General features: G+C 40.2%; 2 protein-coding genes, 1 non-coding gene and 1 pseudogene across 5 annotated transcripts; 3 read left to right on the forward strand and 1 right to left on the reverse strand.

Annotated features, from left to right (window-relative positions):
• The first annotated feature begins 14 nt into the window (after nucleotides 1–14).
• Nucleotides 15–9,980, forward strand: LOC110051739 (UDP-GalNAc:beta-1,3-N-acetylgalactosaminyltransferase 2-like). 2 transcript variants are annotated; one of them, XM_089297330.1, is made up of 14 exons: nucleotides 15–129; nucleotides 687–816; nucleotides 1,089–1,189; nucleotides 1,349–1,437; nucleotides 1,713–1,814; nucleotides 2,275–2,370; nucleotides 2,752–2,865; nucleotides 3,393–3,498; nucleotides 3,848–4,049; nucleotides 4,610–4,688; nucleotides 6,612–6,661; nucleotides 8,183–8,342; nucleotides 8,431–8,487; nucleotides 9,112–9,980. In XM_089297330.1, the coding sequence occupies exons 1-14, from the start codon at nucleotides 21–23 to the stop codon at nucleotides 9,238–9,240; spliced, it is 1,524 nt and encodes a 507-aa protein (XP_089153456.1). In that variant the 5' UTR covers nucleotides 15–20; the 3' UTR covers nucleotides 9,241–9,980. The 2 variants fall into 2 exon arrangements, with proteins under 2 accessions (XP_089153456.1, XP_089153457.1); XM_089297331.1 differs by having other exon boundaries at nucleotides 1,740–1,814.
• Trnaa-ggc (transfer RNA alanine (anticodon GGC)) lies at nucleotides 3,637–3,709 on the forward strand. Its single transcript has one exon. It is a non-coding gene; the product is annotated as a tRNA-Ala (tRNA).
• A 206-nt stretch (nucleotides 9,981–10,186) lies between the features above and the next one.
• LOC110051738 (uncharacterized) lies at nucleotides 10,187–12,548 on the forward strand (annotated as a pseudogene). The gene is made up of 3 exons (XR_016209594.1): nucleotides 10,187–10,226; nucleotides 10,523–11,901; nucleotides 12,315–12,548. The product of XR_016209594.1 is annotated as an uncharacterized LOC110051738 (transcript).
• Nucleotides 12,549–13,319: 771 nt separating this feature from the next.
• On the reverse strand, nucleotides 13,320–25,802 carry LOC110051695 (putative G protein-coupled receptor CG31760). The gene is made up of 10 exons (XM_089298348.1): nucleotides 24,678–25,802; nucleotides 20,832–20,994; nucleotides 19,798–20,136; nucleotides 19,027–19,095; nucleotides 18,810–18,919; nucleotides 17,805–18,019; nucleotides 17,232–17,370; nucleotides 16,737–16,842; nucleotides 15,758–15,904; nucleotides 13,320–15,078 (listed from the first exon to the last, which is right to left on the reverse strand). Exons 1-10 carry the CDS (start codon nucleotides 25,472–25,474, stop codon nucleotides 14,710–14,712), a joined length of 2,454 nt encoding a protein of 817 aa, XP_089154474.1. The 5' UTR covers nucleotides 25,475–25,802; the 3' UTR covers nucleotides 13,320–14,709.
• Nucleotides 25,803–26,312: the final 510 nt, after the last annotated feature.

Raw genomic sequence — 26,312 nt, forward strand, 5'->3', positions numbered from 1 at the left:
AACGCAGACTCGTTTCTCCGATGCCGGGAAGATGGCAGCTTCTTGTGATTTTCTTGAGCATTGCTTGGCAGTTGATCCTAATAACAGAATATCTCACCAATGAAGACGACAGTGGAAGGATTGAGAAAGGTACTTAAATATCACAATCAAATTCTAGCTCCGTTTTGGAACATCTGGGTCGCTAAATCCCCATTTTATAATTATTATACAGTTTTCTGCTAGCTTTCTGTTGTTATCAAAATAGTACAATGTCAGTCGATTCCAAGAGCGCCTATCCAAAATAACTTTTTATGCATGGATATGCACTCCTGGAATTGACCGATACATAACACTGGATATGTATACATGTAAGTTTGATATCAGCCTGGTTTGGGTAAGGGGGATGGGGTGTGTACCTGAGAAGATCCCAGGCGTGTGTGGTAGGTGGTATTTGAGAATAAAATTGATGGGGGGGGGGGGGGGGGGGGATAGAAGTTTTTTTTTAGGGAGAGGGTGCTGGAAGTATGGTTTAAATGATCCACATTTCATTTAGCAGTTCACATTCTAATCAAGGATATTCAGAGATTGAAAAACATATTCTCATGGTTAAGTGTTTCTTTGTTCTACTTTCCCTCCATGCTGTATTATCCAGTAAGAAATATAATGACAAAATAGGAGTACAGTGTAGTTGTTGATTTTCTCTGAAGAGAGCTCTGCATTACCAAGTTATGACGTGGTGATTGGGATCTTATCGGCAAGAGGCAATAGTGAACCCCGTCAAGCACTCAGAGAAACATGGGTTGGACATGTCCTAAACCACGCAGTCTTGCAGAAAAGGTGATCTCAAGATTTTAGCTTCATAAATACCTGTACCGAGTACTATTAAGAATGTGTGCTGAAAGCAGGCAAAAAACTGTCAAAAAGATGTCAAAAGTTAATCAAAAACTTTCGCAAGTGGCAACAGTACGATGCATAGCACTTTTATTTGGAAGGTAAAACGTGTATCATCTTTCACTGTAATCACAAAGTAGTGTAGGTGGTTCACCCTCCTTTCCCTTCCCCTTTTCAGTCATTATTTACTGTGTGTTTTGTTTTAAAATATCCCTCAGGGTGTTAATCAAATTCATTGTTGGTGATGAGTCATGTCACATACCACCTCAGGACAGACTGGACCAGTACTCTTGTGAGCCTGATACCTTAGTTGACCCAGGTGCCTGACATTAATCTTTTTTTTTTTTGCATAAACAAGTGCTACATTCTTTAGTTATCAGACGTGTTCTTACTTTGTTTCAGTCAATTAATATAAGAACTTTGGCAGTTAAAGATTGAAATAACCATTAAGGATAAAATATTTCAACTCTTTTCTCAGTGCTTGATCAAGATATCATAGCGCACAGGGTCCCTAAGGGTGCTGTTGGATTCCACATTTACCAAGGACTACTGGGAATGGACTTTCGAGTAGGTGGTTTGTGTTGCCGTAGACATCTCAGATTGTGCCAGAAACTCATGGTCTTTTTGACAAAATTATATTGTAATAAGCTTGGTGGGCTTTGTTATGAATAAGACCTTTCTAGAGAGGTCCAAATAAAATAGCACCTTTTTGTAGACAGAGGTAAATTGTTGTTTCAACTAATAACAATTCTACTTGTGGGTGTAGGAAGACCTTAATTGGTAGCCTTTGCAGTGCTCTATTCATTGGAAATTAACAGTGACGTGGTTCTGTTTAATTGAAGGTGAATTTTCCCATTGTTGTTACCCAGCTTGGAGTATTTGACAGCAATTCAGATGGATTTAGAGGTGGCTTAACAGCTCGTCTTTATGACAGGATTTCACAAGTAAGTGATTTGATTATGACTGTGTTGTTGGTAGACAGATAACTGTATCATATGAGTGCCCAAAATGGAATGTGCACATAACAGAAAGATTATTGATAATAATAAAACGATATTAATTCACACGTCACACTACATACAAAAGCACTATGGTACTGCACACTTTCAGGGCTGTAGCCAGTGTGAGGCAAACTGAGGCACTTGCCTCAGTCATTATTTTTTTTGTTCATTTTTGTTGTTTCTATTCATCATAAAAGCCCTAACTATCTAGATGGACATTGCCTCAGTCATATTTTTCTCTGTCTACCTCCCTGATGTCCGATGTACATGTAATCTTGCTTTGAAAGTTAAAATGGTCATGTTGTCAGAGTAAAGTGGTACCCTTTGCACATGTGTATTGATATGGTCGTGTAGTATTGTAATTTAACCATTTTTAATTATTGGATGGAATTATATTTTGCAGAAAGAAGTCTTGAGTGTTAACTTCACCCCAGAAGACCCTGGAGAGTTAGTCGGGGGCAGCAGATTCAAGGCAGTCGATCACTTTGTCCTGCCCAAGGTAAGCTTCTGAGTTATGTACATATACATCATGATATATTAAACAATATTAGATTATGAGCTGGAGATTTCTATTATGTGATAGCTGATGAGGGCACAGCCCAAGTCAACTATCACACATAGAAATCAAGAGAGAATAATCTATAATTGTTTTAGTGTAAATCTATTGGTCATTCAAAACTTTATCTAAATCCTCTTCACAAACACTTCAAAAATGGCAAGAGGCTGCCATCATTTTGTTAGCAAGGGCACACTGCTATGCTGCGCACTATCTATGACAGAATAGATAGTGAGTAGCATAGTCAATCAGAGAACAGCATTTGCGATGGAGCACTGGTAGATTTATACTAAATTATGACATTTATGTTTCGCTCAACATCAGGGGTTTGAAGGTTCCATTGTTGCAGAAAACTTCAGTTCATCTGATCCAAGCAGTAACAATCCCATGATGCATGGTGGCCTGGACAATGGTGGAGGCCTGATTTCTTTTCACAGAGTTAGTGAAAATTTTTGTTGTCCTTGTTGTTGTTGTTGTTGTTGTTGTTGTTGTTTTGTTTTGTTTTGTTTTTTGTTTTTTGTTTTTTTCTTTCTTTACGATATAAATTAAATTACGATATACGCATATAAATTGCGATTTAAATGCCGTTATATTCCTTGGCGTTGTGCTTTCTATTCCCAGAGGGTCTACCTTTTGAACATTAAAAGTTCAGCTAGTGCGGTACTTTGTACTGTTGCTGTGCTCGTGTCTACTTCCCTCATTTGCACTTTTATGAAAAAAGCCGAAGCGCAGAAAACACCAATCTGTACTTTTGGTGTCATTCTGAGGTTGTGGGTGAGCAAGACGTAGAAGGTCCTGTCTCCACATTCAGATAACAAGTTTCAAGTTTTACACGCGCTTTTTACACCAGATTAGTTGAAGTGGTTTCAGGAAAAAATGGCTTCACTAGCTAGTGATAGACAGAAATTCCAGATTAAAGTGCTCTTTTTTTCATTTTTCTCGCAACTGTTGTGTTACGTTTCTAGATTAGTCGATATGGCGTTGAACAGGGGGTGTTTCCTGGGTACGAGGAGAGAGTCTTCGAAGAGAACAACCAGTATGGTGCTGGAACGTTTTTATATCGTGCTTACGGTAAGAGACCTGATCAATCACGTCTTCACATCTTTCTTCGCGGTTCAAATACATGATCTTTCGTACAATGTATATTCGCTTGTATTCTTCACCATCTACGGGTATATTACGAACTCACAAAGTGGCCAGCTCCCAGTTGGCTTGATAGCTCAGTTGGTAGAGCACTGCACCGGCATCGCAGAGGTCATGGGTTCGAATTCCGTTCAAGCCTGAATTTTTGTATATAACTGCGATGATCAGCCATGTCTTCAGACATGCATAAACGTATTAGTCTGGTAAATTAACCTAACTGTCGAGGCAATTTTGAAACATTAAGCCCTGGAAGTGATCCTATTTGAAACTTTTTCAGTCGCAGATGGTGACTTCTCAAAAGAAAAGTTAGAGGAAAGAAGGAAACTTGCGAAAGAGAGAAAGGAAATGTGGCGCGGAGTACTGTTGCGAGAAGAACAAGAACTACAGCGTGAGCTGCGGGCGCATGATGACATACTGATGGTGGATGTTGTTGATGTTTACCGCAATCTTCCCAAAAAACTGCTCAAATTTTACAACTGGTAGGAAACTTTGACGTTTAGAAAATAATTCCATCTCTGGTTACCCTGGGTGCTAGAGGCTTTTTCGGTTTTTATCGTGACCCGCAGGAACATCGCGGCTTCACCGCTCTTATGCGGGGTGTAGTCCTACGGACAAGCGCATAAACTTTTTAAAGTACCAGAGACGTATGGTGTACACTATCGTGCTGGGCGCACCCGTTTTTTAGCACCTTATCAGGCTTGTCCGTCCGTCTGTCCATTCGTGGACGAAAGAGAACGAGACGAGCGAGAGAACGCGAAGGGCTCGGCGGTCGGCCCCCGAAGTGCTGTACTCTCCGAGCGCCTGTCTTCTTGAGAAGACGCCATGGCTTATTACATTGTTCATGCCTTCAGTAAATACTTCCTGAACTTTGAGCGGCAACTCTGTCATTACCAATTGATGAAGTTAGTAGCCGATAAGTAATCCCAGCTCAAACAGAACGCAAGGAATTTGCTAGAGAAGGTTTAGAACGCTTGACTATAGTGGCTGTTCTAAAGTTTGTTCTCTTAACAAACGACTCTTTTAAAAATTGATTTGTCAGGACTGTAAAGAATACGCAGTTTAACTTTACTCTGAAGACAGACGATGACTGTTTCGTTGATGTGGAAGCAATCATCAAGGTAAGGGTTTTGTACTTTGAGAAATGTATCAAACCCGAAAGACCGTGTTTGATCGCATTTTGAAACACTGAGAAGAGCGTTGAAAATACGACGAGTAGCGGAGTATTTTTGACGAACTTCGAGGTGTTTTAAAATGTGTTCAAACACTGTCTTGAGTGTTTGATATATCTTCTCAATCGAAACTAAAAGTAAGCAGTAAAACGGAGAAATAAAATCGTAAAATGAGTTTTATAACCAGCCCGGCTGCCAAGACTTCTAGTGGATTTAATTCAGTTTCCCTCTTTATATCTGTTCGTTTTTAGTGCAGAGTGCACTATTGGGATGGTTATGGGGGTTGCCTGCCGCTAAGGAACTAAGGCGCTATGGCGCTATGGCACTATGGCGCTATGGCACTATGGCGCTATGGCACTATGGCCCTATGGCGCTAAGGTGTAAACTTTAATGTTTGTTTAATTAATTAATTTCAATTAATTAATTAGTCTAGAGGCAGGGAAGTAGTGGGAGTAGGGTGGGAAAGGTACATGTGTACTCTACGTAAAACACATTCCATCGCCGTCGCTTAACTTTGAACATCGCAAAGCTATATATTTGTTTCAAGTAACCCCTTGCTCTCCTTGTGGTACCATTCTCCTTAGAACAAAACTAATTTGCCCTAAACGCATGCGTAGATTAGTTAGGGTTCGTGGCCTCTATATTAGGTGAAGGATACATTGCATACGGAATCACGCACAAATGTTGAGTGGTTTTCCTTATGGTAGAGCTCAACATGTAAGACGCATGCGTTCTAGCATTGTTAGTGTTATACACTATCTTTACACGCAGTATTTTATATATCGTGTCATGTGACCAAGGACGGCAGTTATTTTTCAGGTAGCGCCAGTTGTCCCTTTTTATTGCAAAAGTGAAACGTTACTGTGGCTGCGTAGCTTTTAGAATTACAAACAGGTCGGTTCAACAGATATCATCTGCTGTTTTCAATCTACAATAGTGTGCTTGTCAGAGTTCAAATATATTGCTTCTCCTTAGCGACTTGTTTATTTCTTGCCTTAATTGTGTCTGTAAGAGAGACCAAAAAGTTCTCAAGTTAGTGGCGTTAATACTCCGCAAATTGTGAATTTGTAACAAAAGAAACCAGAAAAATGCTCAAATATTGCTGCAGACGCCGTGGCACCTAATGAAAGCGCAAATTAATTTAATCAGTCTGTGAGGAGACTCATTCATATCGGCCAAGTAGCGCTGTTTATCTTCAATACTTTTCGTTGAAAAGCTTCTCAGCCATCAATATCGTTGTGTGTTAATTTTGAATTGTTTTATTGTTAACAACAAAGGTGGCAACAGAAAAAGAAAGTGGTATTTCATGACTATCTGATAATTAAATTAGTTCTTGTTCATCGGTAAAAATTTGCATTTTTAGTAAAACATCGTCTCTGTTCCGTTTCTTCATCACTACATCAGATATTTAACTTTCTTTCATTTATCTCCAAAAAACAAGGACATCTTCCGTATGTTTTGGAGAAAACAGGGGTTTCATATTACATGGCTTTGCGAGGAAAACAAAAGTATCAAGTTACAAAGTTGGCGTGAAGAGCTAAATTGTCACGTTTGCTGCTTCAGCGTATTGTTGAATTTAAAATGAACGAAAATCAACTTAAAGCACCAGTAGTAATTAATTTGTGCGTAATGTTTGGACCTTGAATGAAAATACAACCTTGAAACATACACACTGCAAAGGGGAAAAGCCGTAGCAGACTACCAAGATAGACACAAACCGGAAGTGAACCGAGTAGGGGTGAGTACTTATGGGACTACTGTACCAGAGCTATCAATTGCGCTCTGCACTATCTGAGATTGTCTCACTAGTTAACCATTTTATGATTGTGAACATATGTGGGATAACGTAGATTTCTCGATTTGGCATTCCAGGAACTCGGTGACAGGAAACTACGTGGAAAAGAACGTATCTGGTGGAGCAGGTGCGAATAAATGTAAATAAGGCATTTACATAATGTTTTCTTTAAGCCTCAATGGCCTAAAATCGCCAATATAGACCACTTTCATAAATGGTGGCCAATTATAAATTCTGTTACAAGTATTAAAATTAGCCTTACTAACCTCATATTGAAGTTGGTAATTCAAAAGAATTTTTACTCTGAAACGAGGTTAGTAAGGCTAATGTAAATGCTTACAAAAGAATTTTAAGTTGGCAGCCATTTATGAAAAGAGCTGTTAATGTATATTATGTGTAAGGTGCTCGCTTTGAAAGCCTTGTCACGTGATAAAATTAGTACCATCGCCAGTTTTGAGACGTTGTTGTCTAAATGAAATTTTTATGGCGCTTTGAAAGTTTTAAAATTGAAAGAGATTTGTATTGAAAAAGGCTTCTCGTCTCTTCTTCGCGAATCCTACGAATCCTTTAAAGTGATAGAGCCATAAAATCTCGATTTTGAGCGTAATTGTTGTCAAATTGCCATTTTGATCACGGTTTTTCCTCCAGGAGCATTATGTATGATTGGTCACGTGAGGGGTTGTGCAAAGGGCCGACTGTCCAGTGTAAAACTATGACATTTTAGGCAAATAAAAAGAGAAGGAAAAAAGCGTTTGGTATTTAGTATGTTTTGACCGATTTATGTAAGAGTCGTAAGGGGATTGAATAATTTAATACCTTTTTTTTAATTAACAATATCTGTGTTACCTTTACAATACTTAGATGTAATATACTTACAATACAATGGAGTGCAAGAAAAGTAAAAAAAAAAATACGTAGTTACATTCTTTACTATAAATTGCAGGAACGTTGCGCCATGTCCAATAGCGTACAGAGAAAAGTGAATACAGCTCTAAGTTACACTTTTCCATTTATTGTAGTAATTGACGTTCTGGTGAATCAGGCCTAGTTGATATTTGTTTTTCGATTTCAGCTTTGTTTATACTACTGTTAGACAAGCACTAAAAAACAGTTGTTCTCCATTTAATACTACAACGGTATATATGGTAGTAAGATAGTGGTTTGATACTGACTATTTTTTTGATGTTTCGTTCAAGACGTTTCGGCTGGTGCTTGAGCCTTCATCAGTTGAAAAACTAACGTTAGTACGCGTGATTAAAAAAACAGTACGTCGAAAGCGCGCTGAGGAAAATTCCGCGTGAAGTTTCAAGAAAACGTAGCGCGTGACTTATGCGCGTGCCAAAGACTTGTAGACTTCTGGGATGGCGATGTGGTCATTTCCAGATTGCGCATCCTTGAACAAAACATCAAAAAAAAAAAAATAGTCAGTGTCAAACCACTATCTTACAATGTTAGCTCCTGACTACCAATACTCAATTTTTAGCCATATGTAGTATTTCGCAAGTAGTTAGAGGTGATTAGTTAACCCCCTGGGGCGGTTCTATACTTCAAATCTATTGCCACGAAGCCAAAGAACATGCTGTAATGTAAATAGCCTGTGTAGCAGGTAAACGTTTTGCCATTTTAAATCACGTGTGTCTCTCAACAGGTTTCGTTCTGATTGGCCGGTGGAGCGTGTGGGGAAATGGCGGGAACTTGACTACACGGCTCCAGTGTACCCGACGTTCGCTTGTGGCGCGGGGAATGTTCTGTCCGCTGACCTTGTGAGGTGGCTGGCGTTAAATGCAGTTCACCTCAAACAATATCAGGTACAAGCGGAGCATTTCTACAACTAAATTAAAGTCAAATTCCCTGTACACCGTGCCGTGTATTTCATCTTATTTATCATCTTTTCAGGGTGAAGACGTGTCGGTAGGAATTTGGCTTTCAGCGGTGGGACCAAACTTTGTCAACGTAGGTTTACTTTGTTCATATCACTAACAGACATGTTCACTAGGTACTCTAGAGGTGTATTTTGTAATAAGCTTAATAGGATACTTAATTAGAATCCTTTGATACCATGTTTGGTACAATCTTGAAATCTCTGTACACCTCCTAAGATCAATGACAAGGCCTTGCACTGTTGCCAAATGAATTGCAGTAAGCACTGTGTACTCACCTACATATCACCATTGGGTTCTGGCTGACAATCATTATCTGTCCGTCCGTCCGTCCGCCCGCCCGTCCGCCTATATATTCGTTCGTTCGTTCGTTTGCCTGTCTGTCTGTCTGCCTGTCTGTCTGTCTGTCTGTCTGCCTGTCTGTCTGTCTGCCTGTCTGTCTGTCTGTCTGCCTGTCTGCCTGCCTGTCTGTCTGTCTGTCTGCCTGTCTGCCTGCCTGTCTACCTGTCTGCCTGTCTGTCTGTCTGTCTGCCTGCCTGTCTATCTGTCTGGTCGTTTATTTGTCCGTCCGTCTGTCTGTCTCTCTGTCTTTCTGTCTGTCTGTCTGCCTTTCCCTTTAGGGCACGCTATCTTTCAGCAAAAAAGAAGACGTGTAAACCTTAAGTAAACCATTTTATTATTGATAATCTTTTTACAGGATTACCGCTGGTCTTGTGGACGTGAGTGTGATACGGGAACCTTTACCTCTCCAGAAAACGATCCCGAGGAGCTAAGAGAGATGTGGACTGATCTGCAGACGTGTGGAGACCCCTGCGGTTGTTCATAGTGCATCATTTGGATTCCTGACTTGAGAACGCCCCAAGGCACAATTTGAGAACTGCAAGCATGAGTAAAGTCTATCGAAAAACAAGATAACAGCACCTTTAGAGTCGATTCTATGAAGAATTTGTTTCCAAAAGGACGTATATTATTTTAATCATTCAACAACTTGTCTACGAAGCGCTTTGATATACTGTGGTTGTTTAATAATATTATTGTTAAGGAAAAGCACATTTTTCCCAAAACTTTCGTTTTTCTCCAGAATTCTGTCCAATTGACCTATCTAAGTCTCTAACTAGCACAATTTGTGCCGATAAACGATCTTATGCATTTTCATTCCACTGTCTTATGTCAATCAAGTTTCGCTACTTACTTGTAAATACTTTGCAACAGTCTTTGATACACTCGAAATATGGCTTACCGTAGAATGTCTGTCGTCTGCAGATGAAAGGTATAACCAAGGGCTTGCTGACTAAATAAGGGCATCGTGACAACTGCAACAGCGCGGCATAAAGTTCAGGTTGCCTTCCCCAAGCCGGGTTTCTTTTTTGCGTATTTTTTCTTCTGTCTACGTTTTGATAAATGTGTCAATAATTTCAAGTACAAAATATCTAAAAGTTGGATCCCCCGCTCGTAGGAGTTCAAAGGACTAGAGTAAAGAGTTAAAATTATCCAGGCTACAATGCTATAGCTATATCGATGAATCGACTATGTTTGTACTCAATAAACTATACTGTTCCTACATGATAGTCGACTACAGTTTATTACTATAATTAGGCCCGGGTCAAACGCCGTACTTCACATGAGCCGGACTTAATGGCAGTTTGGGTCGACTCAAATAACTGAAGGAACGCCTGTTTAAGTCGAACGTCAAACTTCAGTCGAACCGAACTGCTACACAACCTCGCTTGTTATGTGGCTGTCATTTTTCAAAAACGAGTGTTGCTCTGTCTATGGCCAATTCCCTGTATGATGCACCTGCAGGGAATCATGGTAGTTGTCATCATCTTGGACTGGAAATTTGTTTTCATGAATACAACTACCATGATTCCGTGCAGGCACGTCTCATAGGTGGAATTGCCCATTGAAAGCTTACAGCCCGCAATATATATAATTCATATAATTCTACCATGTCTTTTAATTGGAAATTGGTAATGATGACAGGCTTGTCGGCGGACAATAAACACGGTAGCGTCTATTTTACTTTCCAATACCCGCAATTTATCCAGTTAGACATCATTTGCACCTCGGTGCTTACAGTTTCCCTCTTTGTTTGCCATTACGTACAGTAAATCATAAGTACTTGGTAGACGAGAAGAAAACATCCAAAGATGGCGAAGATCGGCGAGTATTTTACCTCCATGATGATGGAAGTCTTCCGGTTGAGATAGACCGAATTGTTACTGATTTGTACACTAATAGTACTACTATTAAATTCAGAACGCAGAGGGTACTTCCTACCAATACACTGGGTTACACCTCTTATGCTCTCGATTTTGGTGGAAAATCCACTGACAAGACCAAAGCTGACCCAAAGAACGTGCTCCTGTTCTACGAAGATTTCTCTAATTCAACACTGAGAGACTGGAAACGGGTCTGGGGAGATTGGGCTGGCAAAACTGGCCGATCACTGTTTGGATATGGTGAGGTTGGACTGTACCTTAAAGAAGGGAAAGAACGGGGCGACATTGAAGTGCAACTTGATCTTATGGAGACAGGTACGGGCACTGTTTATCCTGGTCCATTTTTACGAGTTCAGGAATTCGGGCTACAGCACACAACAGTTTGGTGGTTTGCGTACAGGACCGATGACAAGGAATGCACTATGAGACCGTTTGTCCACAACAAAGACGGAGGATGGAAGTACAAATGCCAGCTTCCACAACCTCTTGTTAAAAACAAGTGGTTTCGTTTTAAGTACAAAATTTGGGGGCCAATGGTGTGTCCATACAAAATATCGCTGTACAAAACACATGGATGATTCCAAGGGACACCATCGGATTCGGCTGCCTCACAGTTGACAGTAGGATCGGATGTACGACCTATTATGACAATTTAAGAGTACTTTTGGTCGTCGAGTCCAACCCCACGGTAAGCCCTGGAGACACATGTCACCTAACACATTACAATGCTTTCCCTTATGGAGATAAAGAGCGACCTGGAGACTCTTGCAAGCAGATTCACGACGTAAATCGTCATGGAAGACAGACATCTTCGACCAAAAATGGCGTCTACTGGCTCAGGACCGGGATTAATGGCGATGAAAGCATCTCCACCTTTTGTGACATGGAAAATGGTGGATGGACTCTTATTGGAAAGATTAGCGGTAGTGCAGGAATTATTTACCAACGGTGGCTCGTGGAAAATGTCAACACAGAACTCCTTAAGTCACCTAATGCGAATTCAAGAGACAAGCTGCCTGGGCTTACTGCCTGCCAGGGCTTACTTTGCTTGCCTGGATGCCCGCCGCCTTCCTGTCAGGTATTCGTCTGAAATCATGTTATCCAGCAGTGAAACTCCGTTGGGAATAGGGGCCAAATGGATTCAGTGGGAATTGCCAATGGGCAGAGAATACAGTACTTGGTGGAACTATGGCGTTGGTCCGGCTAGGGTGAAGGCAGCAGACACACACCAAGTAACCGTGACAGCGTGGAACGGCAAAACCCAGGTAACGAAAAAATCCATGTGCGTGTGTCTCTTCTAAGCTTGCTTGTTGGTTTAGGAGTTATGCAGGCTGATTTTGATTTTTGGCTCACGCATTGCTTCGAAGGCTTACACGCTTTAAAATATTGATTGTTATAGCCCTCCCAGAAATACGTCCAACCAGAACGTACCACCCTCGCGAATATTCCAATAGACCACGAGTAGTCCCTCTTTCGCTTGGTCCCTCGAGCGAGACCGTAAATAGACGTCCTTTTTTCTTTCTCGCGCTTTTGTTTTTCGTGTCACTAACAACAGGCTAAGCGAAAGAGGGACTACTCGTAATCTAATTTTCCAATAGCCCGTGGATTTATAATCATGATTTTAGTTCAAGGTACGAGTAAGTGATTTACGTGGGATTCCTTCTGGTCATACATCTAGGTTTGCTACCAAAACAAGTATGGCATAATGCCATTGCAGCAGCACGGTAGTTCATACCCCTACGCATCTTATAACAGGCGAGGAAATACCAAGGTAAACGATTACTGCATGGCAGTAGGAGTTTTGGTGAAGGGCTCCAATGCAAATGGATGGAGCCAGAACGCCAACGGTTATGACAGTCCCCAAAGTGACTCTGATTGGCCCAATACACACTTGCTCGTGTGGCTTAAGTAAAGGGACCTATAAGGCTCAACCTCGTTCCCAGGGTCTCTCTTCTTCCGGCGCCCTGGAGCGACAGAGCGGCGCTCTAGGGGGCGGAAAGAAGAGAGACCCTGGGAACGAGGGTTCCATCAGGAACGAGGTTGGTATAAGGCTCTGTTCACACTAATCCCTCACGAAAACGGAGCTTTCCGGAAACTTCGTCAAACGAGAGGAATCGAAAACGCCGTCTTTGCGTTTTAGTACGGACGGAAAACATTTTGAAAACGGAGCTTTTCGAAAATGATGACGTCACGATGATCATTTGATTTCTCTGCCCACGTTTTCCTGAAGTACAAATCCAAAATTACCGGTGATTGTTGCGTTTTCAAATTTTTCCGGCGTAGTGTGGACGGAAAACACTTGATGCGTTTTCAGAATGAAAACGCGGTTTTCAAATTTCTCCGGTGTAGTGTGGACTGGGCCTCAGCCATCAGTTACAAACAGCGAGTCACTTTCTGTCTATTTTACGGTTCAATGTAGAAACTTGACAGACGTTTAATTAAACGGTTTTTTTTTCTTAGTTTTGAACTTGCATAGATAAAACGTAGCAAACTCCCGTTTGGTTCTTATCTATTACCGGGATAGAATGCAACAGAGTTAGCTAGATTTGTACAGAGATGAATTTCTCATAGAACTAAAGGACTGAATTTTCCAGGATGCATTTGTGAGCAATAAAATATGTTTCATCCTAAATTTTTTTCTTTTTCTGTTCAGGCTTTGGCTAGATGATGTACGACCTAGGAGTTTTGCAATCAATATTTCTCTTAATATTTTATTGGCTGGATGTCAACAAATGCTGGATAAAATGTATTTTTATGATACATACATTTTATGATACATATATTGTTTGTACATCAGCTAAGTCCTTAGCTTTATAATTAGCTATAATTCAATGCATAGTAATATCTCAGCTCTAACGTCGATGTTGTTGTTGTTGTTGTTGTCGTTGTTGTTGTTGTTGTTGTCGTTGTTGTTGTTGTTGTTGTTGTTGTTGTTGTTGTTCAAAAACGTGAAAGCAATCGATGATGTGTGGGATTATAACTATATTGTGGTTTAAGGTTCTTAACGGTATAATTCTTATCCACGGATTCCTCGCCATTGAAGCTACGTCAGATTTATAAATATATATACCTTTTGTTAACTCTATTTACAAGTCTTTCAAGATAGAGGCCTAACAAACATAAATAAAGTATGTAAACGAAGTGAACTTTAGTTATATCATCATATATATATGATCTTTATCTCAGGCAGTATTGGTTACATTTGTGTTTTAAAAACACTGAAATACTCTGTACCTCAGCACCTCATTTGAAGTGTTAAAGGGGGAACATCGCAGTTTTACGTACAATTTTTGTTACAAACAAACAGAGTAAGTGTCCATATAAAGACAGAATAGGTCGATCGTTGAAAGGAGCCTCTGACAGGTACAAGAATCTCGTTTATAGGAGTCTCCTGATTCTTAGATGGATAGTTCTCAAACTAAACTAATTTTTTTTCATATTTTCCGTTTTGGCTTTGTAGCTCAGTGACCTGGATAACTCTATAATCGTGATTATTCAGATTTAGAAGAAGGAATGAACTGGAGGAAACAGGTTAAAAAACACCGGGAAATGGACTTCCACGAGCACAAGATCACATTGGGTTGTAAGCGGTCTCTGGGTCCTTCTGCTGTAAATCTATTAAGGCATCTTTAGACACATACGATGGAACACACAGTCAAAAGATTTAATCACCCGAGAAAATATAGAGGGGACAAGCTGAAGCGACAGTTCCCATTCTACAAAGAGGGACCTGCTGCTGCATATTGTCCCTGCTATAAATTCTTGTGTCGACACGTTGTTAGTTTGTGTCTGCTAATGCTGCTGTAAAATGTTTCTGCAACCCGTCCTGGCGTGTTTTACCACTTTATTTAAAATGTTCATTGAGAATAGCATATATATATATATATATATATATATATATATATATATATATATATAACTTGGGAAAATACGCATCAGTTCGTCCAACTGTTCCTTTAAGATCTGGATAGGTTTGTTTTCTAGACGGGCTAAACTGTGTGTTGACTTGAACGATGCCTTCGTTGCGTCCACCGGTTGGTGTAGAGATACAAAGTCAGCTGGTGCGTCAGACATTACGACTGTACGTTTTGGCCCGAAAATGTTCTACTGTGCACTGAAACTGAATGAAATAAGGACGTCGCCGGATTTAATTCCAGGGGATACGTCGCGTCGTGATTTTCATTTAGATCTGGCATCAGATTCGCGGTCTGCTCTGATGATCCGTCCGCGTCACGCGTGCTGTCCTTCAGCGTTAGCTGCAACTGCAGTGAGTGGCGTTTTGTGTCTGGAAAACCTCCGGGCTCTTTGCATGGTAGGGTAAAGGCACTCTTTCGGCGAACAGGGCCTGCTTTAGAAGATATCTTGCGGACGGGATGGTTGTTGTCTGTCATCAAACGAGACTGGAGGAGAGCCAATTTTTCGCCTAATCGCCGCACTTCGTCCTTGTAATAAAAAAACAGATGTCAGACTGTTGCCAACTAACTACGAATGGGTGACAGTCAAGTCCAATTATTCTTCTGGTTCATGTTCTCCATAAAGATCAAAATCAAATTTGTTGTTTTCACTGTTGGTTTTGAGGACCGCTAAGACACGTTTGTACCAAGATGCATAACGCGCATGGTAAACGTACAAGGTATAGTCTGCGTACGAGCCAAGTGGCCCATCAGGCCGGAGCTTATCCGGATTTCTGTAGCATGAAGTGAATAGGAATATTTCTCTCCCCCCCCCCCCCCCCCTCCACCACTGCATGGGATGCTAATCCATGGAAGGGTTACCCCCAGCATTAATTTTATCGCTACCCATTAGTACACCTGGGTGGAGAGAGACACTGTTGGAGTATAGCGTCTTGCCCGAGAACACAACACAATGTCCCCGGTCAGGGCTTGAACCCGGACAGCTCGATCCGGAGTCGAGCGCACTAACCATTAGCCACCGCGCCTCTACGCATAGCGCACATGCTAAGCTATTAATATTATTTAGACCCAGTTGCTCAAAGAGAAAACAATACTAGCACTATACTGCGTTTCTTAGAAGTGTGTTTTGTACATCTGGTCATGTTATTTCAGCATTAATTGGAAGGTGATTACACGCTCGCTCGGTTGTCTAATTTGAATGATCTACCTTCAGTACTTGGTTCTCTTTCTTCAGTAACTCCTCTTGTTTGTAAGCTGTTCTTTCCACAACTATTTCGTCTTCGGGTACTAGCATGTTGTTATGTGATGAAAGAGTGGCATTCACTGTTCGCTGCATTTGGCGTACCAATAAAAACTGAAAACAAAACTGGCCTCAGGACAACTACTAACTAAAGAGCGTAACACATGGCTGTTTATGCTGAAGCCCTTATTGCTCTCCTCTTAAAGAAAGAGAATACGACAAACTCTAAAGGGACTGAAAGACTTCGCTTTTCTTTTTGCGCTTGATAAGGACATACCGTTAGAGACTGTGTACAATACAGTGAAATCCAGCGTGTAAGAACTTGCATTTTTTGAAGTCTGGCGAAATAGGTTCTTGTATTTTGGGGGTAGTTATTTGCAATTAAGGCTAGGTAGGTAGGTACTTGTTCTTAATTTCTAAGAAGGAGATATAGTTGTTGATTACCAGAAAAATAAATAAACTCGGATTTTGACCGTAAATATACAGTATTTGTTCAGAACTGTATTATCATCGCTATATAAGTCTAAGACAACTGATCACAGAATATTTAGTGTTGCCTCTGTAATAACAAGAGTTCATAACTTAACTGTAACCCATATATAAGAAACTTGCTTGATCTAGTTTGGCTAAGCAGGTGCTTATGTTTTTGGGTATTAGAATGGCAAATTTCTGCCAGCAGGTTCTTAACTCCACTAGATTCTTGCAATTAGGTTTTTACGGTAGTTACCAGGTCGGAGATGGATTGGATGGATTACTTATAAGGGAAATATCCTCAAACAGACTGAACAGGTAGAGAAAGAGGCCCCCATAAGGCTCTTCTCATTATGGTTGCTTCCTTGAGTTTCAACCCCCCCCCCTTCCCCGGCCCCTCCCCCCTCCAGCATATTTGGAGGGGGGAGAGGGATTTGGTCTGTGCATGCAGTCCCTATAAGAACAATTAGCGTACCTTGTGGATGAACATGAGAATTAACACGGTGGAACAGTTCATGTGAATCAGGACAAAATCCAACGCATACATCATGTCTGGGTTAGTGTTTCCTTTCGTTGTAACTCTGATATCGACAGAAATAAATGTCAGTATTAAAAAACATGATGTAGAAAAGTAAAAGATCTCTAACAATTGAATGTTTCTAAAAATTCGAAGTCATTTGTTTCTGAAGCAATTCGTCTCCACTTGAGTTTTATTTATCAGTGATATCGTACTTTCTGTTTTTGTATACCTCCGTCAGTTTTCACTATAATTTGACAAGTCTTGCACTTCTTGACAGTTCGGTTTCCTCAAGTTAAGTTCAATTTTGATGAGGATTTATCAAATGCATATTAACATGATTAACAGCTGCTTTATAACAAATCTACACAACCACAGTAGCAAAACCTCTGTGAAAGTCGAAAAGCCGCCATCTTGGATTCAAATGTCGTAGAAGGGCATGGGAACTCTAACCTGACTACCATGAGGAAACTGGTGACGAACATAGCGTTATAAATGGCCCAACTTATGAACTTGCTCTCATTGTAAGCGGCCGGTGCATTCCGGATTTTATAGCAAAGCCACATTCCCCAAATCAACACCACTATGTCCCCTGAAATAAATGAACGCCATTAATAAAGTTGTACAAAGCTGGGCTCGTCACGCGATCTTACTCACTCACGAAGGAGGAGGAAGATTGCGTGACGAGTCCAAAGTGCGTCTACGTAAGAGGCTACGAAAAACAAGGCTAAGAGGTAAATTTAGTAGATAACAGAAGTGCAGACGTTGCCACGGCAAGGATCAAATGGTTTTGGCGATGTAATTCTATAACAATTTTGGAATTCGATTTGAACCACAGGCGACTTTCGTGTTCACCCGGCTTTATGAAGCAACTGCGTATTTCTCATCACTTCATTGAAATATTACAATAACATTAACGGTGCATTTAGTTTGCGAGCTGAACACAGCATTATTGGGAAAGTTCCATAAACAAGGGCGAAGTTGAAAGTTACATTCACTCGCCGACATATTTTTTTGGGCTCTTACCGAATATAATTGTGAGATCAAACCAATTCTCCACACATCGCTCGTACTTCAGGTCATCGGCTGTCACTGCTGTCTCAATAATGGGTGGCTGCATGACTGTCCAGACAGTCAGATAACTGGAATAGAGTAGCACCAGGAGGCACAGGCGCTTTAGCAACACTCCGTCAGAAAGGGCAAGTTTCTGGGCTGAGCGTACACGAAAAATTAATGCGACCCTGTGGGTGACAAGTGGAAACGTATGCTTAGGTATTCAACCTGGTGTTTGTACTATTTAACTGTCTGTCTGTCTGTCTGTATATCCGTCTGTCTGTCCGGCCGTCTGTCGGTTTGTCTGCAATCTTTCTCTCTGTATGTTGGTTTGTCTTCTGTCTTTTTGCCTGTGTTGTGTGTGTTTCATCTGTTTTTCGATTTCTTCCGGTCTGTCTGCTTGTCTGTCTATCTGTCTGTCTGCCTGTCTGCCTATCTGTTGTTACATGTTTGTTTCTTTTGGTTTGTTAGTCAGCTTTCGTTAAATTAAAAGGTTAATGTAAATAAAGTCATTGGAGGGGAATTAGGGTGATGGCAAGTGGCGCCTTGCTGGAATGTGGAATCCTTGATCTTCATGACAAGGGATCTTCGCAACCAGTTTGAATGCCGAGAAACTCTTGCTTAAACCCGAAAATGGGTTTGCATCGCTTGTACGAGCGTGAAAGAGCCTCATAAGTGGTAGCATTCTCGTCCCCAGTGCTACTCGTCTTAAAATGTCATTGACGAGATTTCTCCGACCACGTGACCAAGAGAAACGGAGGTTCTGGGGACGAGAATGAAGTAGTAGCAACGTCGTTCGTTCCGCAATGCGCATCGTTTCCAAACTCGCTCGCCCCACCAAAGCGCAAAGCCAGATAGCAGCACTTAAGTGCGAGACCCAAACACTAGAGCCGGCTAGCAGGCTACATAAGTGCAAACAAGAGATCATGGTCTCTTGATGTAAACGAATACGGTACGAATTTTGAAAACAAGTCTTACCTCCATGTTTTCAGAGCCAAAGGTCCGTAAACAAGAACGAATCCAATATGGCGCAGCCACGGTCGGGCAATACAGAGGGTATTGGTGGGTTGGAAGTATGAAACGATAAGCTGCAAATAGAAATCAAGGCAATTTATGTAAATGATGAACACGGTGAAATTATAAGAGAAATGACAAAACCAATAAGAAAGCAATGATGTTTCTGATAACATCTCACCGTACAATACGTGCATATGGCGCCCAATAAAATAACTTCCATGAACTTTGGACTGGAGGCCTTAAATATCTGAAAGAAAGAAAGATGCCTGCAATTTGGTACCCTCGTTATTGCTCGCAAGTGTTTACACGAACACAGTTTGGTTTCACATAAAATTTGTATTTTATTCTTCTCTCCTAGCTCTGGATTGAAACGAAGTTTTTGTTGTTGTTGTTGTTGCTGTTGCTGTTGCATTGTTGTTATTGTTGAGGTTGAGCCTGACAAAACTCGAGACCCAGTCCTGATCCTGCGTGAGTTTCCCACGAAAAAAATAAATTATTTATATTGAATTGACCAAATATTACAAAAATTAAGGGGGAAACGTAATCACCGTTGCCACACACATCACTTTTCAAAATTCCCTGACTTAATTTCCACGATTTCTCCCTGATAAAAAGAACATTTCCCTGACCAAATAAAGACAAAATGTCAGATCTACACACTGCAGCCGGATAAGGTTCCAACAGATTTTCATTCTTCATGAGGAAAAACACACTAAATGACCCCAAATGTTTCTTGCAGCCTTCAATGGCATTTAATCAGGTATGTTTAATTATTTCAAACAATTTCCCCTGACTTTTCTTCAAAATGTCAATTTTCACTGACTCGAAATAAACTTCCCTGACTTTTCCCTAACCTTGGAAAATTTCCTTTTCCCTGATCACTTCCTAACCTGTAGCAACACTGGTAACGTGATTTCATGACTGATTATACAAAGTACCTATCGCATACCCTGTCCTTCCAGTGCAGTCCCACGTACACCGCAAACGCTACCGTCACGCCCATGATAACGCCATTGAGAGCACACAACGTCAATCTGATCACGATCTTCCGGCTGTAAAGGCATGGACTGTCATCAACGCACTCGTCACACCCAGTGCTGCAACGAATGCACTCGAACCTATCTTCGTAAGAGTTCGGTTCTCCTCGCAACTTTCGGTCGTGTTCGAACTCGATAAGGGTTCCGTTGAAGGCTTTTAAAGGTGCACGACGTTCCGGAAAATAATAGCCGCGCCTGCACGTGCAAATATAGCTTCCTCTTTTGAATCCTTGGTTAGCGATAGTTTGACACTGTGTCAGAAAGAAAATACCATCAATCTTTCTGATAAAAGCATACTTTTCATAAACGCCTGTCCAAAGGGGAAATGTTTGGCGACCAAACATGATCAACCATTGTTTGGTGACCAAACATTTTCCCTCTTTGGAGACCTTGTTATATCATAGTTACCATGGTTATACGCTTTTGATCGTGTTTGGTCGTGTTTGATAAGATTTAAACGTCGTCAAACATTTGATCAAATTACTAAAACATTTTGCTCTTTTGGACGTTGATCAAATATGTTTGATATCGTTTGGCCACTCAGTTCAACATCAACATGTTTGATAACCAAACAATGTTTGATCGTGTTTGGTTGCTAAACATTTCCCGTTTGGACAGGCTCTCATGTACTTTGACGGTCGAATTCGAACTGCGTTGTGCATTGTAGAACCTTCGGTGAATGTTCCTCACTCTTGGGGAGTAAAATAATCTGCGATCCCTTTCGAATTCGTTTCTACCTCTAAGCATATCATCAAGAGAAAATATCATAAATATGGTAATAGAGGGGTTTTTAAAATTGAGTGTCGCAAAACCAAAACCAAACCAACTACTTGCCAATTAGACTTCTCAGCCAAATTTCAAACCGTAGTAAAACTAAAACCAAAACCAAAGTAATTGCGTGAATACTTTCGACACTCAATTGAAAACCGCTCTATTAAGCTAATACCTTCGTGGATGGCTTGCAGAGGTGAGTTCCCATAAACTCCATTAAATTACCCGGCGTATAGTCTATTCCACCGTTTTCTCCATCATCGGCTTCAGAGGAGTCCTGATCATCACACTGGTTGATGTCAATGTCACTGAGCACAACATCTATACTGACCACGCCACTAAAGAAAGATCGTGCGGCGACATTAAATAGAAGGGAAAATACATTTTACCAACTCTTCATGCTTATCTTGTTAACTTGTGTTTAATTTTTGGTTCCGGTATATTTACGTGAGAGGTGCGGTGATCTAATCAGGTGTTGGCTTCACCGAGTGCCTTCATAGTGCCTTTCTCCGAACGCAGCCTAACGAAAATGTTCATACCCTGTAGAAGAAGATCAAGGTGAGAGGGTGAATTCTCCATATAGGCCTTACACCCAAGGTAATCCCTCTAAAGGTATTTTAGACATGGTATCCAGATTTCTTCCGCAGATGTTACAGAGAGAGTTTTGTTTCCTGGGGAACCTCAGAAATAACTCCTAACCAAGGGATTATCAAGGTAAGAGAGTGAATCCCCCATATAGGCCCTCTAACTAAGATAATCCCTCCTAAGTTATTTTGAGACATTGTACTCAGTTTTTCCGCGAATATTAAACTTTACTTTACTGTTTAACTTTAATCATTTTCTCAACAGAAATACATACATATTCATATATATAAAGCTGAGGGGGAAAGCCAAAAACAGGAACAAGTTCCCTTACTAATGGCCACCCAAACCACAGAAAAAGAAATTAAATATAAATATAATAGTAATAACAATAAAACCGGTAATAATAATAGTAATAATAATAATAATAATAATAATAATAATAACAATAATAATAATAGAGGAAATATTAAGTTAATTTAGCATCTAACTGATAAAAATACGTCTTGCAAAGTCGTTTAAATTCAGAAAGAGACTCAGACTTTCTGACATGCAAAGGTAAAAAGTTCCAGGCTTTGACTGTTCTATGGAAATAAGAGTACTTCAGAATATTTGTTCTTGAATATTGAATTTTAAATGACAGGTCAGCATTTCTCAGATTTCATGCTGCAGTGTCTCTGGAATTAATAAACATGGATAGGTTGATATTTAAAAGACCATTTAAACACTTGCAAAAAAAGATCAAGTCAAGTAGAGTCCTTGTAGACTTAAGGGTAAGAAGATGGAGAGATTTTAAACGTTCCGTGTAAGATTTTCCTTTGATCATGAGTCGCGTGGCTCGTCTCTGAACGCTTTCAATCATATCCTGTAAAAAGGCTTGGTGAGGGGACCAGATCTCGCAGGCGTATTCGAGATGAGGTCTCACAAGATGGATGTAAAGCTTGCGTATCACAGCAGTCTGTGTCCGATTTCCGCATGTACGTTTAATTAGCCGCAGGATCTTATTTGCAGAGTTTACTTTTGTATGCTCGCGTGTTGCGTGGATTTTTTCGTGGAGGATCTGTTTATGTCGTTCCGTTTCGTTTCAAACGGCAATGGAAAACCCCCAACGCTGTGGGAATATCTTCTTTGATATTTGATTACAAACAAGGGAGCTTCGGTTCTCGGTATGTTTTAATACATTTCGAAAGTTTAATAGGAGTTTAAGACCAAGTTTACCAGAGGACCAGGCAGGGGTGATACATGCCATCTCTCCTTTTTGGATGAAACTTTGCCAGATTGAAGGTACGTCCCAACAACTCTAAAAGACAAAGTGGGCCGGCTTTGGGATTTTTCCCTTAGGAGTTAGACCACCCCCCCCCCCCCCCCTGGTTTTTTGCCCAAAATCCCAAAAATGTCACTAAAATAAGCATCAAATTTAGGCACCACTCCTGCTTACAGAATGCATTTAATTTCATTAATATTTTACACAAATATAGATTGGACCTATCTTAGTTCACACCAGGTGTTTCAAGTCATTTGAAGTTACAGGTGCCAATCAAGGATTGTCATTTCCTGCCCATGTCACGCAACATTTAGCTATAAGGCAAATTAGCTCAAATTCTGACTCAAATATTGCTTAAATCCAACTTTCTAAATCAAAACTAATTTCATCACAGTTTAGAGTCACCCTTGGCCTAATGAAATCAAGAATAAAATCTTTGGCATCTGTTATTTTTTGGTAACAAAAGCTGTTTAAACAATGTGACAAGAGGCTAGTTTTAACAAAGAGACAATGGCGAAATCTAAAAATATTAGATATTATAGAATCAGTTTATCAAAGTTATTTCTATGTTAATGTCATAAACAAAGTCTTCGAATATTATTTAGGGCAGTGGAAGCTCGATGAATGCAAAACTCTTTGCAATACCGCTTAACCGTCGGACGTACAAGGCAGGGGGGAGGGGGGAAGGGTGAATGCCATCCCCCAGTAAGGTTTTTTCAACATTTTGAATAGACGATTTACTCTAATGGGCTGAAACTTTCAGTAGCTGTTCATTCATCCTTCACGAACATTTTGATATGTCAATTGCGTGTCCATCATCTTTGACGTTCCCATGGCAATATTGAAATAATATTGAAAGTAACTCCAAAAATTAATGGCACCACTTATCTGCCTTGGCAGGCCAAAGATATGTATTTATTGACTATTGGTACTTATTTGTTATTATCTGCAAAACACTTTTCACTCGAATCGACTCGGTAGCGAAAACAAGTATCTCAATATGGCAACCTGGTTGATATTAATTCAATCCCTGATAATTTACATTGTAATAAAGAGAAACGTCAATCATGGCCAGTAATGGAGGAGACAGTTTCATTATCGAATGCAAGCGAGAAAAAACGCTATATGACTTTGTTGAATTGATAACAAGAGTTCATATGTAAAAAAAAGCGTGGTAATATAAACTACTTAAAGTACCTGTCTTTGTAAGTCAAATACGTGACAATTTGCTCAAGACTGATATTTACCTTTCGGTTTTTCCAATTTTGTGATATTTTTTAACCTTCGAAAATACCTCTTAGAACCCTAAGATTTTATTTAATAAGTCTGTAGTAAGTATTCCTAAACTGGGTTTCTCGCTTTCACGATGCGGTATTCAAAAATTGTGGCATTCAACCTTTTGCGGAATCCCCTCACGATTAGACCTGCACCAAGACTTGACACGCATTTCCTTATAAACAAGTAAATATCAGCTGCAAACAGCTTTAATTAAGTTTCACCTAGGTGAAATGTTTTCTATTTTATTTTTAAGGGAAGTAATATTGGCTCTCTCCTCCTTTGTGTTCTTTTTTCCCACCCAACAGGATTAATTGCTAAGACATGCTTTTCTTTTGCAGTCCACTCTTTAAAATGCTCCCTTGTCTTTTATTGCTACTGATGTTACAGTAACAATAAAAGATTCTACCATGACAATTTTAGCTTTGAAGAGGCTACAGTACGCAGAAAGCTAAAAATTTTCATAAATTACCATGTATATAGACATAAAAATAAACCATTACAAGAGAGGACACAAAAGTGAACAGCGGAAAAGAGAACACATGCAAAAACGTAACGTGATAAGTTCTTTCAAGAGACTTGCAAAAGGGAATCGGTAAAATGGCTTACGTCGTTTCAACTGAAATAGCCACTTATACTTTAAATCAAGGATATCACTGGGTTCTTGGCGTTAGTTTAAGTGAACGATGAAAAAAAGGCTGTTAAAGAGACTCAGACTCGCAGTCACTCACAGCAGTATCAACAACCGAAAGCTAGGAGTCCATCGCACCAAAACACCTAATATTTGGTAAAAAAAATAGCAATCGAAGTTACCGCTCAAGCTTACTACAAACAGCAGTTGATTTCTATACACATCTGACACACATTAAAGGATAAGTGCATAGTAGTGTAAGTACTTACAGAAAGTCATCCGTTTCATTGTAAAATGGAGCAAGATAGGTCACCATCCAAACTTTGCCACCAAAACAGTCAAAGTAGGGACGCGTCCAGGCCCCGTCCTCAAACGTCACGTGCGGGAAAGTGCGTTTTTGAAGCACATCTTTGGTGGTTGTGTTGAAACGTTCTTCGTAATAACTACTAATTCTCGCGGGTTTAAAGCTGAGCGCCTTGCGCTTCGGTTTGTGCCACCAAATGGCGTTTTGATCTGTGGTGTAGTCATACCCTTCACTTGCGCTGACTATATCAATCACATGAACGCTTCCGTTCAGTTCGGGATCTCTGAAAGCGTACGGGCAAAACCTTGTGTAATTTTTATACAAGTAGTTATCAAAGCAAATTACCGATCCGAAAACGGGTGGCGAAAACAAAACGATGGAACGTACAAAGTCGTACAACAGTGCGTCGTTCGCTGCAACGGAATAACCGTTTTCACCAGGAGAACGCCACAACGACGTTATCAGATTAGCTATTTGGACGGTCAAGAGCGCTTCCTTTTTCCACCGCCGTTCGTCGAATGTTATGTTCAACAGATCAACCTTGTCACAACCTTTGTTTTCGCGAAGCTGCTGCTCGACATCCGCAACTCGGCGAAGAGCCTCGATTACAGACTCGATTCTGCGCTTAATATGCTCGTCTTGTGCAGTTGTGGACGCGTCTCCCGCAGCGCTAGCACCACAGAAACGTTGTAGCCAAACATCGCGAGTGGAAATGTGATGAACTATCATTGTCACAAACACAACGAAACGTTGAGACATCATCGCAAAACTGAGAGCAGGTTGCCTCCTGATCTAAAAGAGGCGAGCAGAAAGGAGAAATTAATCCATTAATACATCGTGTGAACAACACATGGTTCCAAAAGTAGTTTTACAACTTTGCCTGCGCCAGAAGAATATTGCCACTGGATTGGTTGAGGGAATAAATTCTGAGGACCTGAGGTGATTAACCTGAATTATTCAAAATCCATACAGTGAAAGGCTGTCATCATTTATGTTATTTCTCTGTGATGCAGTTTTAAGTATGGTGTCTTAGTTCAAAGAGTGTTTTAATTAAAAAAGGTCGCATTTAATTTATGGTGGTATATTTATATTCTACAATATCTACAGCGTAAAATATACCATTTGCCAAGCTTTTTTTTCCTTTACTTTTAATACATCCGGAACGGGGTTCTCGTAGGCGGACTGAATTAGTCATTGACAGTTTTCCTCATTTTATGCATGAAAACAAGTTGTTCACAATTTTGTCTCTTCACTCTATGTGGTTAAAGTAATCTACTCAAACTTAATTGTAAGTCTTTCCGCAACTTAAAAACATGGCAGCGCAGTGATCAATACATTTAAACAATTTAAAAATTGCGAAGCTAGCTTCGATGTACTTGTTTTTCTTGTATTTTATTCAGCTTTATTCGTACACGTATTTTTTTTTTTAATTCATGCAGAAGAGTAAAATAAGAATTCTTTGAATTTTGATAATAATACCGCTTCATTTAAATTAAAAACTGTTTTGACAATTGCATCTCTTTACCTGCACACTTTTCCCATTTGTTGCACGGACGAGCCTCTTTAGCACTTAAATTAAATAAATTTTGTAATTCTCAGT

Source organism: Orbicella faveolata, unplaced genomic scaffold, assembly GCF_042242905.1.
Source record: "Orbicella faveolata isolate gen_17 unplaced genomic scaffold, um_ofav_v1 contig_3, whole genome shotgun sequence".
Taxonomy (NCBI): Eukaryota; Metazoa; Cnidaria; class Anthozoa; order Scleractinia; family Merulinidae; genus Orbicella; species Orbicella faveolata.

Coding starts and splice junctions, on each gene's coding strand:
- LOC110051739 (XM_089297330.1), top strand. CDS start 21: ATGCCGGGAAGATGGCAGCTTCTTGTGATTTTCTTGAGCATTGCTTGG. Junction 1,190..1,348: donor TGATACCTTAGTTGACCCAG/GTGCCTGACATT, acceptor CTCTTTTCTCAG/TGCTTGATCAAGATATCATA. Junction 3,499..3,847: donor GTTTTTATATCGTGCTTACG/GTAAGAGACCTG, acceptor AAACTTTTTCAG/TCGCAGATGGTGACTTCTCA.
- LOC110051695 (XM_089298348.1), bottom strand. CDS start 25,474: ATGATGTCTCAACGTTTCGTTGTGTTTGTGACAATGATAGTTCATCAC. Junction 19,096..19,797: donor GACTGCACTGGAAGGACAGG/GTATGCGATAGG, acceptor TCTTTCTTTCAG/ATATTTAAGGCCTCCAGTCC. Junction 15,079..15,757: donor AAGAGAACCAAGTACTGAAG/GTAGATCATTCA, acceptor TTTTATTACAAG/GACGAAGTGCGGCGATTAGG.